This window comes from Nerophis ophidion, linkage group LG20, assembly GCF_033978795.1.
Source record: "Nerophis ophidion isolate RoL-2023_Sa linkage group LG20, RoL_Noph_v1.0, whole genome shotgun sequence".
Classification (NCBI taxonomy): domain Eukaryota; kingdom Metazoa; phylum Chordata; class Actinopteri; order Syngnathiformes; family Syngnathidae; genus Nerophis; species Nerophis ophidion.
Window position 1 is genome coordinate 32,934,097 of NC_084630.1, and position 17,591 is coordinate 32,951,687.

Sequence of the window (17,591 nt, forward strand, 5' to 3'; positions counted from 1 at the left end):
TGTTGCCACCTGCTGAAGATATTCTGCAACACTCTAAGCTCAGTGGTCACTTCCCTGTTTGAGTAGCGATGTACTGTTGACCAACCCTTAGGTTTTGGTGTTAGTCGTATGAATGTTTTTCATAAATACCAATACCAGAGGCCAATTCTAATTAAACCACAACATTTATAAACCACACACCTGTTGTGAATTTTGCTGTTCAGTTCCTTGTTAGAGAACAGGAAGTTGTGCAAAAAGTACTGAAACATTAAACAGTTGGACATTTAAACATTTATAGAAGATCAAATTAGGTTCACATGTAAAACAAAGAAGTCATAATGAGAAACAAATGATACTAATGACACAAATATTAATGCACTTTATCACTGTATTTTTTCTTTAAATATATATTCCTATAATATAAATTTTTCATAATGTGGTTCTTGCTGGTAGTACTTGGCAAATCCCTGGCATAGCACCTACTAGGTTTGTCCTTGTTTTGCATGCTACTCGCAACCCTTATTCTGCCATTCTGCTTGGTAATGCTGGGATATGTTGTGATGTGTTAACTCTTCTTTTGGCTGTCATCTTACGCTCCCCTCCATACTTGACAACCCGTCTCATGCACTGACCTTGTAAGTGTTTAGGAATTTCTCTCGGCAGTCTTCCATGATGTCCTCTTTACCCTCCAAGAAGCTGACACCTGTGCACAAAACACATGCACTTTACTGTAAGACTGAGTATACACTATTTAATTCCATTACGAGGTAATGTGAAACGTTATTTCAAAGTATACCTACTTGCATGTTTATTGTCTATGGTCAGTGACATGATTTTTTTAAAATGCATTTGCAAGTTCAGTCTATCTGTAAAGTATTCACTTTACCACAGCCGTATTCACTTTACCACAGCCGTATTCCAAAATGGAATAAATATTTTTTCAACCTGAAAATGTATATATATATATATATATATATATATATATATATATATATATACATTATTTTTTTTTTTTTACAAATTTCAATATTATTGTCTCCAGACATTTCCTGTAACTTCATTCTTAGTTTTTATCTCTGACATTTACTATCATCTGAGGGACCTTATTTGAACAAGTATGTGTTTTGCCAAATTATGTCTAATATCTAAATATTAGAAATATATTTTCATATGGCTAAATGCTCGGTGGCTTTATGGTAGGAGTGTCCGCCCTAAGATTGATAGGTCGTGAGTTCAAACAGTTAAAGGTGTATGGGAAGGAGGCTGGCTTGATCTGCTTAAAAGGCAAAAATGCATACTTCAATTCTTTTTTTCTAAATAAATTTTTTTTAAATAACATACTTTATACCATGGGTGTCAAACTCTGGCCCGCGGGCCAAATTTGGCCCATTGTGTAATTTCATTTGGCCCTTGAGAAAATATCAAATTAAGATTACAGCTGGCCCGCCGGTATTATACAGGGTCCATGCCTCTGTAACACTGCATTCACCGCTGATACTCATACTTGCCAACCCTCACGATTTTCTCGGGACACTCCCAAAGTTCAGTGCCCCTCCCGAAAATATCCCGGGGAAACCATTCTTCCGAATTTCTCCAGATTTCCACCCGGACAACAATATTGGGGGCGTGCCTTGAAGGCACTGCCTTTAGCGTCCTCTACAGCCTGTCGTCACATCCGCTTTTACGCCATACAAACAACATGCCGGCCCAGTCACAGAATATATGCAGCTTTAACACACACAAGTGAATGCAAGGCATACTTGCTCAACAGCCATAAGGGTCACACTGAGGGTAGCCGTATAAACAACTTTAACATTTTTACAAATATGCACCTCACTGTGAACCCGCACCAAACAAGAATGACAAACACATTTCGGGAGAACATCCGCACTGTAGCACAACATAAACTCAACAGGAGAAATACCCAGAAACGCCTTGCAGCACTAACTGTTCCGGGACGCTAAAATATACACCCCCTCTAACACCAAACCCCGCTCCCCCAATTTTTATTCAAATTTTATTTGATATGCCATTGATATTTTTTAAATAATCATTATAATTTGAAACTCGATTTTGTATGTGACTATAAAGTTATATAAGCCTTGCTTGTTTAATATTCAATGCAAAACTTGTTTGGGTCCCTATTAAAAGCCTGTTAATTTGTTCAACCTTGGCCCGTGGCTTTGTTCAGTTTAAAATTTGAGCCCACTCTGTATTTGAGTTTGACACCCCTGCTTTATACTATGTGAAAAAAACTATGCATACTTCTTTTTTTTTCATATACATTTTTTTAAATAATATACTTTATACTACTAAAAAAAACAAACGTCATTTAAAAATACTGAATGACACCAAAACGCTTCATTTGAACTTGTTTTAATTAGCCATTTAAGTCGTCTAGCCGCTATAAAATTGTCTAACTGAATAGACGGTATGTCTAAAATTTTTTTATTTCTACCGCCCAAAATGTTGACACACAGGCGAAGGACAGAGGATTCTTGTCCGTCCATCGTCTGTGTTTGCAGTGGCGGCACCAATCCTGCATCTGTGTGTGGAACCGTCAGTTTGCACGTCCTTTTGACACGTTCTAAATAAAACGGCCAAAAAGTGCACGCAAAACGGTGATGCATGTTGATGAATCACATTGCGTGTGCAAAATGAATAGCTCTACCCCACCCATAATGTGGGCATCTGAGATCGGTAGGTTGTGAGTTCAAACCCCGGCCGTAGTCATACCAAAGACTATAAAAATGGGACACATTACCTCCCTGCTTGGCATTCAGCATCAAGGGTTGGAATTAGGGGTTTAATAACCAAAATGATTCCTGGGCGCGGCCATTGCTGCTGCCCACTGCTCCCCTCCCCTCCCAAGGAATGGACGAGGGGATGGGTCAAATGTAGAGGACAAATATCACCACACCTAGTGTGTGTGTGAGACAATCATTAGTACTTTAACTTTAACTTGACTTTAACTAAATATTGCGGGTAACAAACTCGTCTGTTTGCATTCAGCGTGAATCCCACGAGTTGGTGACTCACTCTCTGTACTTTTTTTTTGTATCGAGTATGACTGTAAAATAATCCACCGTGGGGACAAAGAAATTTGCAAGTGACAGTACTTTGATAAAGAAGGTGAGAAATGCCAGAACTCAAAGCAAATCCCGCTCTTCGCCAACAAGATTTTTCGGAGTCTTCATTAAAGGTATAAGTGATATTAAATGTTCATTTATCCACTTAGTTCGTCAATTATATTGTATGTAATTAAAATTTTTGGGGGCATGTAAAACTATAATTATTCTCCATAAAATGTGTTTTGTTTGGGTGTTTGGAACAGATAGATTAGATTGATATTAATTATATGCAATAAAATGTATTTCGTTTCTGTATGATTCGGTCTTTGTCTGACCTTTTGGAATGGATTACTAAAGAAAACCAAGGTACCAATGTTATTATTATGTGTGTGTGTTTTCTTACTTAGAAAAAACATATATTTAAAAAATATATATAAATACATTGTGGGTGTTGTGTGTAAGTATTAAGGGAAACCAGGGTCGTATTTAGTCAGTTGGGGGCCCAAGGTAAACCTAGTCATTGGGGAAATGAAAAATAATCATTTAATTTTGTCTTGTAGATGGGTGGGACAAGTTTTTAATATATCCAAAAACAGTTATTTAATGGCTACATTGAAAGAGGGGTGGCAGGTTAGGTACGAACAAGAGCCAATCAGATGCTTTTCCTTGTAAGATCAGGAAGTCACCGCCAAAAACAAAATGTATTTTGCATGTTCCACATTGTATTATGTGTATAACTGAGATAAAGTGAAGAGGACACATTTCATTTTACTGCTTTGATGCCATGAGCAGACGAGTCATTGATTGTAATATTGACAGAACTGTAAGTTAAATCTATTATTTGCCGCTTAAGGTGTTGTGCCAAAAACTGATCCACGGTGCGTACCTACACCTTCGGGCTTTGTTTGTCCACAACTGATTATTAAATGGAAGACAAATGGAAGTTATATCCATGGTTATTGTAATAATATGTGTTTGGAAATTATGTACGTACATACTGTACTGTTTGCATGTTGAAGCATCCTTTAAAAAGCTGAAATCAACCTAAAACGACAACTTAGTGTTTCAAAATAATACTTTAATATTAACACTTCTCATCTGTGCATCTCCTAAGGTTATTCTCGTAATTTATGCACAGACGAGATGTTTCAATATTACTTTGAATCAATTTTTGGCAACCAAAATTACATTGATTTAATGAATACAGCCAAACACTTTCTTAAAATTTTTATGTGCGTGAACAAATAACAGTTAATATTGTATGTAGCTTTTAAACAAGAGAGAGCTTTAAGCACATCAACAATAACAGTCCATTAAAATCTCATTAATACCACAGAAATGGCCAACTTTTTCATTTTTCGGACACAACAAAGGCTTGAATAAATGTAAATACTTATCCTTATGATAACCACAGATATAAAGTTTTTGTCTAGTACTTAGTAATCAGTTGTGGACAGGCGAAGCCCGAGTAGTGTAGCTTTAACAAGCATGCATGCTCTTGCGGCGGGAATCCATTTTCGGCAGCGTCCCCCACGAAAACATGTAATCCCCCACCCCAAAATGTTTTTCTGTGTATTACCCACACCCATTGATGATAATTATAACTGAATCAGCTAATTGAAGTAAAGGAAACCTGGCATCATATATAGTGTGTGAATGTGAGTGTGAATGTTGTCTGTTTATCTGTGTTGGCCCTGTGATGAGGTGGCGACTTGTCCAGGGTGTACCCCGCCTTTCGCCCGAATGCAGCTGAGATAGGCTCCAGCACGCCCTGCTACCCCAAAAAGGGACAAGCAGTAGAAAATGGATGGATGGTAGTTCTTTGGTCAAAATGTTGCATAGCTTATGTTTTTCAGTCCGTTTTCAAGCCGCTTTCTGACCGTCTCTTTAGGAAACGCCGTTTTGTGGGCGGCCTTATTTACGTTGTCTCCACTTCGACAGCGTCATCTCCCTGTCAGCCATGTTGTAGTTTTTAGCGCCTCCATAGCGGGTCTACTAAAACTAATTCATCTTTAAACAATAAAAATCTAATTAAGGTTATTACATTTGTTTTAAAAAAGCTGGTTTCAACCAAATCCACACAATAATTACTTTTAGGGCATGTAAATATTAACCTGACCCTCGCCAGATCCTTATGGTTCGCTGAGCTCCACCCAAGGATCTGGGCTTGAGGGCATTGCAGACTCCTTCGAGATAGCAAAAATAAATTCACCAATCAGGATCGCCAGGCGGGATTTCATAGATGTGACGTAGCGCTGAGGCGACTGTTTGATTCAAGCCAACAATGGCGGCACGCAGCGAGAAGTCATGCGCTGACATTGATTCTGCTATCGCAACTGTTTTGCGACATCGATCGTCCACTGACATTGCTGCGTTATTTCAGTAAAAGTTCTCTAACTTTTCGCTCTGTCGTTATCCAATATGTCGGCTGTTCTGTTTTGGATTTCTCAGCGTTCCACGGGTTGATTCCGATGTGAGTGGTTGAAGTAGCACGTCATTCAAGATAACAGAGAGGTGGTTTATCCAATCACATACAATTATTTTTTTTACAACGTCCCGCCTTCTGAAATACATCTCCTATTGAGTAGTTCCAGATCCTTGCGTGGAGCTCAGCGAACTACAAGGATCTGACGAGAGTCAGGTTAGGGTACAGGCGGTATAATACCAAATATGATTCCTTAGTATCGCGGTACTATACTAATACCGGTATACCGTACAACCCTATGTTGTAGTATCCTTTAAAAAGCTGAAATCAACCCAAAATGACAACTTAGTGTCTCAAAATAAAATGTGATATTGACACATCTCATCTGTGCATCTCTTAAGGTTATTCTAGTATTTTTTGCACAGATGAGATGTTTCACTATTACTTTTAATCCATTTTTGGATTGGATTTTTACACATGTTTAAAAAAGCTTGTTTCAACCAAGTCCACGCTTTTTCATTGATTGATTCAGACTTGTATTAGTAGATTGCACAGTTCAGTACATATTCCGTACAATTGACCACTAAATGGTAACACCCGAATAAGTTTTTCAACTTGTTTAAGTCGGGGTCCACGTTAATCAATTCATGCAGTATTACTTTTAGTGCATGTAAATAAACCATCCATCGATGCATTTTCTACCGCTTGTCCCTTTCGGGGATCGCGGGGGGTCGATGGAGCCTATCTCAGCCACATTTGGGCGAAAGGCGGGGTACACCGTTGACAAGTCGCCACCTCATCGCAGGTCCAACACAGATAGACGGACTACATTCACACTCACATTCACACACTAGGGCAAATTTAGTGTTGCCAATCAAGCATTGTACAAAAAAAAACTGACTTAATTTTTTAAGACAAGATCAAATTATTTGGTGGGGTTTATATAGATCAAATCAATCCCACCTTTAAACAGTTAAAATCTTATCAAGGTTTTTACAAGTGTTTTTAAAAGCTAGTTTCAACCAAATCCACGCAATATTTTGTTTGGCTCCAGCACCCCCACGACCCGAATGGTACAAGCGGTAGGAAATGGATGGATGAATGGGTAATGTAAATATACCAATTGTGTTTGTACGGCACGCCTACATTGAGCTTAGGGTTGGATGGGGGCCCTGGATTTGTTGCTACGCCCCTGGCACTACTGTATACTATTTTAAGACTCTTGATCAGGCCTGGGCAATTATTTTGCCTCGGGGGCCAAATTTTGAGAAAAAAATGTGTCTGGGGGCCGGTATATATCTATTTTTAGGAAAACTAATACAAAACCTCACAATAAAGTCTGATTGAATGCTAAAAATGTTATGACAGACCGCCTTAAAAACGGAATGGTATTAGTTTTTTTCTATGAACGATAAAACCCTGAATATTGAAAACATATGAACGTCACACCCCTCTCAATCGACATATTTTACAATCAAGCCAAATGCAACACAAATGCAACAAACACAGTGAAATATGAACATGAAGGGTAAAAAAACAAAAAACACCTACAATCTGATATATCACAAAGCTTGAGAACTTTGTTAAAAAAAATCTCCTTCCGCGTCTGTCCCTGGCAGCATTTCAGGCTGGCCGCTCTAGAAACACTCTGTGGAAACGCTCCCTACCCACACTGCTTGGTGCCTTTTCTGACCTACTGTTACGAAGATTACCATAGTAACTAGTAGGGTTGTACGGTATACGTGTATTAGTATAGTACGGCGATACTTATGAATCATATTTGGTACCAGAGGTGGGTATAGTAACGCGCTACATTTACTCCGTTACATCTACTCGAGTAACTTTTGGGATAAATTGTACTTCTAAGAGTAGTTTTAATGCAACATACTTTTACTTGAGTTTATTTATAGAGAAGAAACGCTACTTTTACTCCGCTCCATTTATCTAGATTCAGCCCACTACCCGCTACTGATTTTTATCGATCTGTTAATGCACGCTTTGTTTGTTTTGGTTTGTCAGACAGACCTTTAAAGTAGGATCTATCATATAACTGCGTGTCACCAATTAAACAGAGCCAAGCGGTCACATGATTAACTGCACAGTTTTTTTTTTATAAACCTTTATTTATAAATTTCAACATTTACAAACAGTTGAAAATAATAATCAAGGTAAATACAAAAACAGTACAAAACAGTATAAAAAACGTACAGAACAGCGCCAGGGGGTTGTAAATCCAAAGTAACTAAAATGAAACGCAAAAAAAAAAAAAAAAAAAAATATATATATATATATATATATATATATATATATATATATATTTATAAATAAAAGTTGTTAGAGGTAGAGTGTTTTAATGTAGAATTCTGAATCTTTTTCAAAGGCACAAAAAACAGGTCGGGTATTGAGAAAGTTAAATTTATGAATATAAAACTTAGCCAATAGTATAATGAGCTTGCAAAGGTAAAATTAATTTTCAAATTTTTTTTCAATACAGTGTAAAACCAAATAAAGTATTTCCTTGAATTTTCGCAGGGCATATAGTATGCGCCTGCCTTGAATTACTGCCGGGTCAAACTCGCTTTGCAAAATAATTAGAGCATGCTTAGTATTACCGCCTGGTCAAACTTGTGACGTCACGAGTGACACTTCCCCTGTCAGCATTTTCAAAATGGAGGAGGCTGATTTCAATACCGGTAATTTGAAATTGCATAAAGGAAAGAAGATTAAGAGCTATTCAGTAGGATTTAAGGTCCAAGCTTACATCACACTCAAATTTTTACTGCATTCCTTTGGTAAGTGCCAGAGTGAGAAGAGGTTTTAAAATAATTAGCGCATGCTTACTTTCACCGCATGCCTTTGGTAAGCGCAGGAGTGAGAAGAGGTTTTAAATTAATTAGCGCCCCAGCGGCAATACAAGAAAATACGGTACATATTATTTAATATATATTATTGTTTTAGTTGCCTGTCGATCTCACGATCCACTCTTCCCTCACTCGTGAACAAGACTCCTAGGTACTTGAACTCTTCCACTTGGGGCAGGGTCTCCTCCCCAACCCGGAGATGGCATTCCACCCTTTTCCGAGTGAGAACCATGGACTCGGACTTGGAGGTGCTGATTCTCATTCCGGTCGCTTCACACTCGGCTGCAAACCGATCCAGTAAGAGCTGAAGATCCCGGTCAGATGAAGCCATCAGGACCACATCATCTGCAAAAAGCAGAGACCTAATCCTGCGGTCACCAAACCGGAACCCCTCAACGCCTTGACTGCGCCTAGAAATTCTGTCCATAAAAGTTATGAACAGAATCGGTGACAAAGGACAGCCTTGGCGGAGTCCAACTCTCACTGGAAATGTGTTTGACTTACTGCCGGCAATGCGGACCAAGCTCTGGTACTGATCGTACAGGGAGCGGACCGCCACAATAAGACAGTCCGATACCCCATACTCTCTGAGCACTCCCCACAGGACTTCCCGAGGGACACGGTCGAATGCCTTCTCCAAGTCCACAAAGCACATGTAGACTGGTTGGGCAAACTCCCATGCACCCTCAAGAACCCTGCGGAGAGTATAGAGCTGGTCCACAGTTCCACGACCAGGACGAAAACCACACTGTTCCTCCTGAATCCGAGGTTCGACTATCCGGCGTAGCCTCCTCTCCAGTACACCTGAATAAACCTTACCGGGAAGGCTGAGGAGTGTGATCCCACGATAGTTGGAACACACCCTCCGGTCCCCCTTCTTAAAGAGAGGAACCACCACCCCGGTCTGCCAATCCAGAGGTACCGCCCCCAATGTCCAAGCGATGCTGCAGAGTCTTGTCAACCAAGACAGCCCCACAGCATCCAGAGCCTTAAGGAACTCCGGACGGATCTCGTCCACCCCCGGGGCCTTGCCACCGAGGAGCTTTTTAACTACCTCAGCGACCTCAGCCCCAGGAATAGGATAGTCCACCACAGATTCCCCAGGCACTGCTTCCTCATAGGAAGACGTGTTGGTGGGATTGAGGAGGTCTTCGAAGTATTCCTTCCACCTATCCAAAACATCCGCCGTTGAGGTCAGCAGAACACCATCCGCACCATACACGGTGTTGATAGTGCACTGCTTCCCCTTCCTGAGGCGGCGGACGGTGGTCCAGAATCGCTTCGAAGCCGTCCGGAAGTCGTTTTCCATGGCTTCCCCGAACTCCTCCCATGTCCGAGTTTTTGCCTCAGCGACCGCTGAAGCCGCACACCGCTTGGCCTGTCGGTACCTGTCCACTGCCTCCGGAGTCCTATGAGCCAAAAGGACCCGATAGGACTCCTTCTTCAGCTTGATGGCATCCCTCACCGCTGGTGTCCACCAAGGGGTTTTAGGATTGCCGCCTCGACAGGCACCAACTACCTTGCGGCCACAGCTCCGATCAGCCGCCTCGACAATAGAGGTGCGGAACATGGTCCACTCGGACTCAATGTCCAGCACCTCCCTCGTGACATGTTCGAAGTTCTTCCGGAGGTGGGAATTTAAACTTTCTCTGACAGGAGACTCTGCTAGACGTTCCCAGCAGACCCTCACAATGCGTTTGGGCCTGCCAGGTCTGTCCGGCATCCTCCCCCACCATCGCAGCCAACTCACCACCAGGTGGTGATCGGTAGAAAGCTCCGCCCCTCTCTTCACCCGAGTGTCCAAAACATGAGGCCGCAAATCCGATGACACAACTGCAAAGTCGATCATGGAACTGCGGCCTAGGGTGTCCTGGTGCCAAGTGCACATATGGACACCCTTATGTTTGAACATGGTGTTTGTTATGGACAAACTGTGACGAGGACAAAAGTCCAATAACAAAACACCACTCGGTTTCAGATCCGGGCGGCCATTCTTCCCAATCACGCCTCTCCAGGTTTCACTGTCATTGCCAACATGGCGTTGAAGTCCCCCAGTAGGACAAGGGAATCACGGTGCGGCGTCTTCAGTAATACGGACGTTGTACCGATCCGTTGTGGTAAAGAAGGAGCTGAGCCAGTCCATCTACGTTCCCATCCTCACCTATGGTCATGAGCTTTGGGTCATGACCGAAAGGATAAGATCACGGGTACAAGCGGCCGAAATGAGTTTCTTCCGCCGTGTGGCGGGGCTCTCCCTTAGAGATAGGGTGAGAAGCTCTGCAATCCGGGAGGAACTCAAAGTAAAGCCGCTGCTCCTTCACATCGAGAGGAGCCAGATGAGGTGGTTCGGGCATCTGGTCAGGATGCCACCCGAACGCCTCCCTAGGGAGGTGTTTAGGGCACGTCCAACCGGTAGGAGGCCACGGGGAAGACCCAGGGCACGTTGGGAAGAGTATGTCTCCCGGCTGGCCTGGGACAGCCTCGGGATCCCCCGGGAAGAGCTAGACGAAGTGGCTATTTTTATGTTTTTGTGCATTACTTGTTGCTGTTATCATTAAGATTAGTCATCAGTTACTCAGTACTTGAGTAGTTTTTTCACAACATACTTTTTACTTTTACTCAAGTAAATATTTGGGTGACTACTCCTTACTTTTACTTGAGTAATACATCTCTAAAGTAACAGTACTCTTACTTGAGTACAATTTCTGGCTACTCTACCCACCTCTGGTCGGTACCATACCGCCTCTGAAAAGTACCGGTCTGCCACACCCTAAGATTTGTTGTTAAAATAAAGCCAATAACGCAATTTTTTTCTGGTGTCCTTTATTTAGACTTACGGTCATTTGAAAAGATCACTGCGCATCATAATGGCAGCCACAGTTTCCATTTTAAAAATCTCAAAAAGTTATTTGGGAATGTCCGACGGGCCAGATTGAAAAGCTTAAGCTACTGAAAAGCTATTGAAACCCACTACTACTGACCACGCAGTCTGATAGTTTATATATCAATGATGAAATATTAACATCGCAACACATGCCAATACGGCCTTTTTAGTTTACTAAATTGCAATTTAAAATTTCCCACGATTTTTTGGTTGAAAACGTCGCGGAATGATGACGCGTACGCGTGACGTCACGGACTGTCAGGAAATATTAGCTCAGCACCAGTTACGGCTAAAAGTCGTCTGCTTTAATGGCATAATTACACAGTATTTTGGACATCTGTGTTGCTGAATCTTTTGCAATTTGTTCATTTAATAATGGAGACTATAAAGAACAATGCTGTTGGTGGAAAGCGGTGGATTGGAGCTGTCTTTAGCACCGAGACACAGCCGGTGTTTCTTTGTTTGTTGTGAAGCTTTAACACAGAGCGGTCAAGCGAACATGTTTCTCCACGTCAACCAGCATGTTTTTGGATGGGGAAATTGTGATATATATCTTACTGGAGAAATCATTGGATTATTTGTCGTCCTGCAGCAGCTGTCAGCTGTGAGCTTGGCTCCTCGGCTTCTCTCTGAGACACTGGGTGTTCACTGCAGCCATCCGACCTCGAGGTATGTCTTTACAATCTTTAAAATCTCACTAAAAAACTATTAAAACAATAAGCAGTTAAGGGATCTTCCAGAATTATCCTAGTAAATGTGTCTAATTACATCTGAAACGCTCACACTGCCGCCGCCCGGAGCCGTCGCTTTTTTTTTTCTTCTAGTCCTTCACTATCAATATCCTAATTCACAAATCTTTCATCCTCGCTCAAATTAATGGGGAAATTGTCTTTTTCTCGGTCCGAATAGCACTTTTTGTTGGAAGCTCCAATCAAAATCAATGAAAATACTGTATGTGAGGAGCCATCAACATGTCACGTCATCGTCTGCGACTTCCGGTAAAGGCAGGGCTTTTCTATCAGCGACCAAAAGTTGTGAACTTTTTCGTCGATGTTCTCTACTAAATCCTTTCAGCAAAAATATGGCAATATCGCGAAATGATCAAGTATGACACATAGAATGGACCTGCTATCCCCGTTTAAATAAGAAAATCTCATTTCAGTAGGCCTTTTATGGGACGCATGTGGCCCCCGGGCCTTAATTTGCCGAGCGCTCCTCTTGATGAGACGGCATGAAAGTCACATGTCTGTGACCTCTCCACGTCAAAAGAACAGTCGCTGCCCTTTTCCACATAGGAACGTGCGAGATAAGTGTAAGTAAACATGAACTGACCTGTGTAGAAAACGCCCGTGGCCAAGGGCGCCGCCGTGGTCTGGTCCACCAACAGCTTCCTCATCACCATCCCGGCGGAATTACTGGGGAACCGGCGCTCCAGAAAGCGCATCCAGAAGAAATTGAAGTTGCCATGGAAACTGAACGCGACCACGGCGACATTCCGCGTGTGGCTCCAGTCCACTTTGTCCCTGTGGGCAAAACACTGGTGGACGAAGTCCCCTCCCGCGAACAGGCAGCCGTACAACGTGACGTTGGTGACCCAGGGGAACCGGCGGACATGACGACCGAACGTATTTATCATTTTTACACTGCTTGCTACAAAAGCGGCGTTATGTAACATTAACTCCAAGGGTGTGCATTGCTAAGGAAAATATTTTGGCTAAATTCTGCTGTATTGGCGGTTAGGCGTGCGTCGTTTTTGGTCAGTGAGATTCACGGCGTCAATATGAGGGATTATTTCCCACGGATAACAGTCTTGTAGCGCCTCCAGGTAAATGTCGGGAAGTGTTAAACGAGATACTTGCACGTAGCATCGTCCTCGGGACCGGCGACTGACTCCGGGTCGAGTGGATCTGCTTGCAGCATCGAGGAGGGCAAAGCTCATGGGGCGTGGCTTTCGCTGGAGCCCATTCTTATTGGCTCTGCCATTTAGGGGCGGATAACAGAAACAGAACACTGCAAGGTGCAATAACATCATCATTGACTGCCGATATTATCGTCCGATAAATGCTCTAAAATATAATATCTGACATTATTGGTATCAGTTTCAAAAAGTAAAATGTATGACTTTTTAAAACGCCGCTGTACAGACTGGTAGACGTACAGAGCGCTAATAAACCTTAAAGGCACTGTCTTTGCTGCCGGCCCAATCACATGATCCATCCATCCATCCATTTCCTACCGCTTATTACCTTTGGGATCGCGGAGGGTGCTGGTGCCTATCTCAGATACAAACAGGCGGAATGCAGATTTCCCCCCTGACAAGTCGCCACCTCATCGCAGGGCCAACACAGATAGACAACATTCACACTCACATTCACACACTAGGGCCAATTTAGTGTTGCCAATCAACCTATCCCCAGGTGCATGTCTTTGGAGGTGGGAGGAAGCCGGAGTACCCGGAGGGAACCCACGCAGTCACGGGGAGTCTTGCAAACTCCATCTATCCATCCATTTTCTACCGCTTATTCCCTTTTGGGGTCGCGGGGCGCGCTGGCGCCTATCTCAGCTACAATCGGGCAGAAGGCGGGGTACACCCTGGACAAGTCGCCACCTCATCGCAGGGCCAACACAGATAGACAGACAACATTCACACTCACATTCACACACTAGGGCCAATTTAGTGTTGCCAATCAACCTATCCCCAGCTGCATGTCTTTGGAAGTGGGAGGAAGCCGGAGTACCCGGAGGGAACACACGCATTCCCGGGGAGGACACGCAAACTCCACACGGAAAGATCCAGAGCCCGGGATTGAACCCTGACTACTCAGGACCTTCGTATTGTGAGGCAGACGCACTAACCCCTCTCCCACCGCGAAGCCCGCAATCACGTGATATCTACTGATTTTCAAACAATCACAAGTGAATGCAACGCATACTTGGTCAACAGCCATACAGGTCACACTGAGGGTGGCCATATAAACAACTTTAACACTGTTACAAATATGCGCCACTGTTAGCCCACACCAAACAAGAATGACAAACACATTTCGGGAGAACCTCCGCACCGTAACACAACATAAACACAACAGAACAAATACCCAGAACCCCTTGCAACACTAACTCTTCCGGGACGCTACAATAACCCCCCCCCCACCCCCCCACACACCTCAACCCCGCCCACCTCAACATCCTCATGCTCTCTTAGGGAGAGCATGTCCCAAAAATAAAGCACTTTGTGACTTCAATAATAAATATAGCAGTGCCATGTTGGCATTTTCCCATAACTTGAGTTGAATTATTTTGGAAAACCTTGTTACATTGTTTGATGCATCCAGTGGGGGATCACGACAAAATTAGGCATAATAATGTGTTAATTCCACGACTGTTTATATCGGCATCGGTAATCAAGTGTTGGACAATATCGGAATATCGGATATCGGCAAAAAGCCATTCTCAGACATTTCTTATCAATCAATCAAAGTTTATTTATATAACCCTAAATCACAAGTGTCTCAAAGGGCTGCACAAGCGACAACCTCGGCTCAGATCCTGCAGGGCAAGAAAAAAACTCAACCCAATTGGATACAATGAGAAACCTTCGAGAGGGTTGCAAATGTGGGGACCCCGCCCCCATGGGCAACCGGTGCAACCGACGTCCAGTGGATCTAGTTAATAGTGTGAGAGTCCAGTCCATAGTGGGGTCAGCAGGGGATCATCTTGAGTGGAGACAAGTCAGCATCGCAGAGACGTCACCAACTGATGCACTGATGAGTGGTCTACCCCGGGTCCCGACTTTGAACAGCTAGCACAACATCTGTGGTCACCTAATCTGAACCCCCCCCCCCACACACACACACACTCTCCACTGAGGAGCAGAAAAGCGATGGCAGATCAACTGGTCTAAAAGGGGGTCTATTTAAAGGCTAGAGAAGTGGCTCTCAACCTTTTTTCAGTGATGTACCCCCTGTGTGAACATTTTTTAAATTCATGTACCCCCTAATCAGAGCAAAGCATTTTTGGTTGGAAAAAAGAGATAAAGAAGTAAAATACTGCACTATATCATCAGTTTCTGATTTATTCAATTGTATAACAGTGCAAAATATTGCTCATTTGTAATGGTCTTTCTTGAACTATTTGGAAAAAAACACAGAAATAACTAAAAACTTGTTGAAAAATAAACAAGTGATTCAATTATGAATAAATATTTCTACACATAGAAGTAATCATCAACTTAAAGTGCCCTCTTTGGGGATTGTAATAGAGATCCATCTGGATTAATGAACTTAATTCTAAACATCCATCCATCCATCCATTTTCTACCGCTTATTCCCTTTCGGGGTCGCGGGGGGCGCTGGCGCCTATCTCAGCTACAATCGGGCGGAAGGCAGGGTACACCCTGGACAAGTCGCCACCTCATCGCAGGGCCAACACAGATAGACAGACAACATTCACACTCACATTCACACACTAGGGCCAATTTAGAGTTGCCAATCAACCTATCCCCAGGTGCATGTCTTTGGAAGTGGGAGGAAGCCGGAGTACCCGGAGGGAACCCACGCATTCACGGGGAGAACATGCAAACTCCACACAAAAAGATCCCGAGCCTGGATTTGAACCTAGGACTGCAGGAACTTCGTATTGTGAGGCAGACGCACTAACCCCTCTTCCACCGTGAAGCCCTAATTCTAAACATTTCTTCACAAAAAAATAAATCTTTAACATCAATATTTATGGAACATGTCCACAAAAAATGTAGCTGCCAACAATGAATATTGCATTTATTTTCACAGTTCATGAACTTACATTCATATTTTGTTGAAGTATTATTCAATAAATATATTTATAAAGGATTTTTGAATTGTTGCTATTTTTAGAATATTTAAAAAAAAATCTCACGTACCCCTTGACATACCTTCAAGTACCCCCAGGGGTACGCATACCCCCATTTGAGAACCACTAGGCTAGAGTATACAAATTAGTTTTAAGAGCTAGACATAGGGATGCCCGAAAATAATATGTTACAGTAATCGAGACGAGACGTAACGAATGCATGAATAATGATCTCAGCGTTGCTAGTGGACCAAATGGAACACATTTTAAGTTAAAGTTAAGTTAAGTTAAGATAAAGTACCAATGATTGTCACACACACACTAAAAATTGTCCTCTGCATTTGACCCATCCCCTTGATCACCCCCTGGGAAGTGAGGGGAGCAGTGGGCAGCAGCGATACCGCGCCCGGGAATAATTTATGGTGATTTAACGCCTAATTCCAACCCTTGATGCTGAGTGCCAAGCAGGGAGGTAATGGGTCCCAATTTTATAGTCTTTGGTATGACTCGGCCGGGGTTCGAACTCCCAACCTACCGATCTCAGGGCGGACACTCTAACCACTCGGCCACTGAGTAGGTGATATTAGTAATATTATGGAGATGAAAGAAGACCGTTTTAGTAACACTCTTTGTGTGACTCAAACGAGAGAGTTGGGTCCAAGATATTTACATCTATCCATCCATTTTCTACTCCTTGTCCATTAAAATTGGTCAAATGCTCTGTGAAACACCTACCCTTTATTTTTTCTTGATTTATGTAACGCCTCAGACACTTGACATACAGTACGAGCATCAACCATGCATAGAGATAATAGACTTACACCGGGGGTCAGCAGCCCTAGTGGCTCCCTAGACCTCTTTCAGAGATGTGTGAAAATGGAAAAAAATATATTTTTTGTTTTATTATATTTTCTGTAGGACAGACTTTAACATAAGACAAACCTTCTTAATTGTTAAAAATCCCACTGTTTATACTAAACATGCTTCACTTATGGGAGTACCGTTTTGTCCTACTAATTTCAGTTTGTTGAGATGCACAAATTTCTCCGATGCTGCCACAGAAAGACGTGTTTTATGCCACTACTTTGTCTAGTTTTTTTCCACCAAACATTTTATGCTGTGCATGATTGCACAAAGGTAAGCTTTGTTGATTTTATTGATTTGCTGGAGTGCTAATCAGGCACATTTGGTCAATCCATGACTGCAAGCTAATCGATGCTAATATGCTATTCAGGCCAACTGTATGTACATATTGCATCATTATGCCTCGTTTGTAGGTATACTTAAGCTCATTTAATTCCCTTTACTTATGTCCTCTTTGTATTTAATTTATATTTGCATGTCTCATGACACATTATCTGTATGTAATATAGGCTGCATTTCTCATGCTTGCTTGTGTGCCATGTTGTTCCAGACCACAGCAACTGTAATCCAGCTTGCAAGATTGAAATAAAACCATTAAGAAGACAGCCTGTAGTTTCCTTAAACTTGGATACACACATCTATACATTTGACCATTCTGAGCCAGTAATTTCCAGAAGTTA

General features: G+C 42.4%; 1 protein-coding gene across 1 annotated transcript in view; it reads right to left on the minus strand.

The window, feature by feature from the left end:
• The window catches only part of bmerb1 (bMERB domain containing 1), an 83,521-nt gene extending 70,380 nt beyond the window's left edge, over nt 1-13,141 (minus strand). Inside the window, exon 1 of the mRNA XM_061881010.1 lies at nt 12,553-13,141. Within this exon, the coding sequence (XP_061736994.1) occupies nt 12,553-12,895 (343 nt within the window). The 5' untranslated portion in view covers nt 12,896-13,141. The remainder of the gene's footprint in view (nt 1-12,552) is intronic.
• Between the last annotated feature and the right edge of the window lie 4,450 nt (nt 13,142-17,591).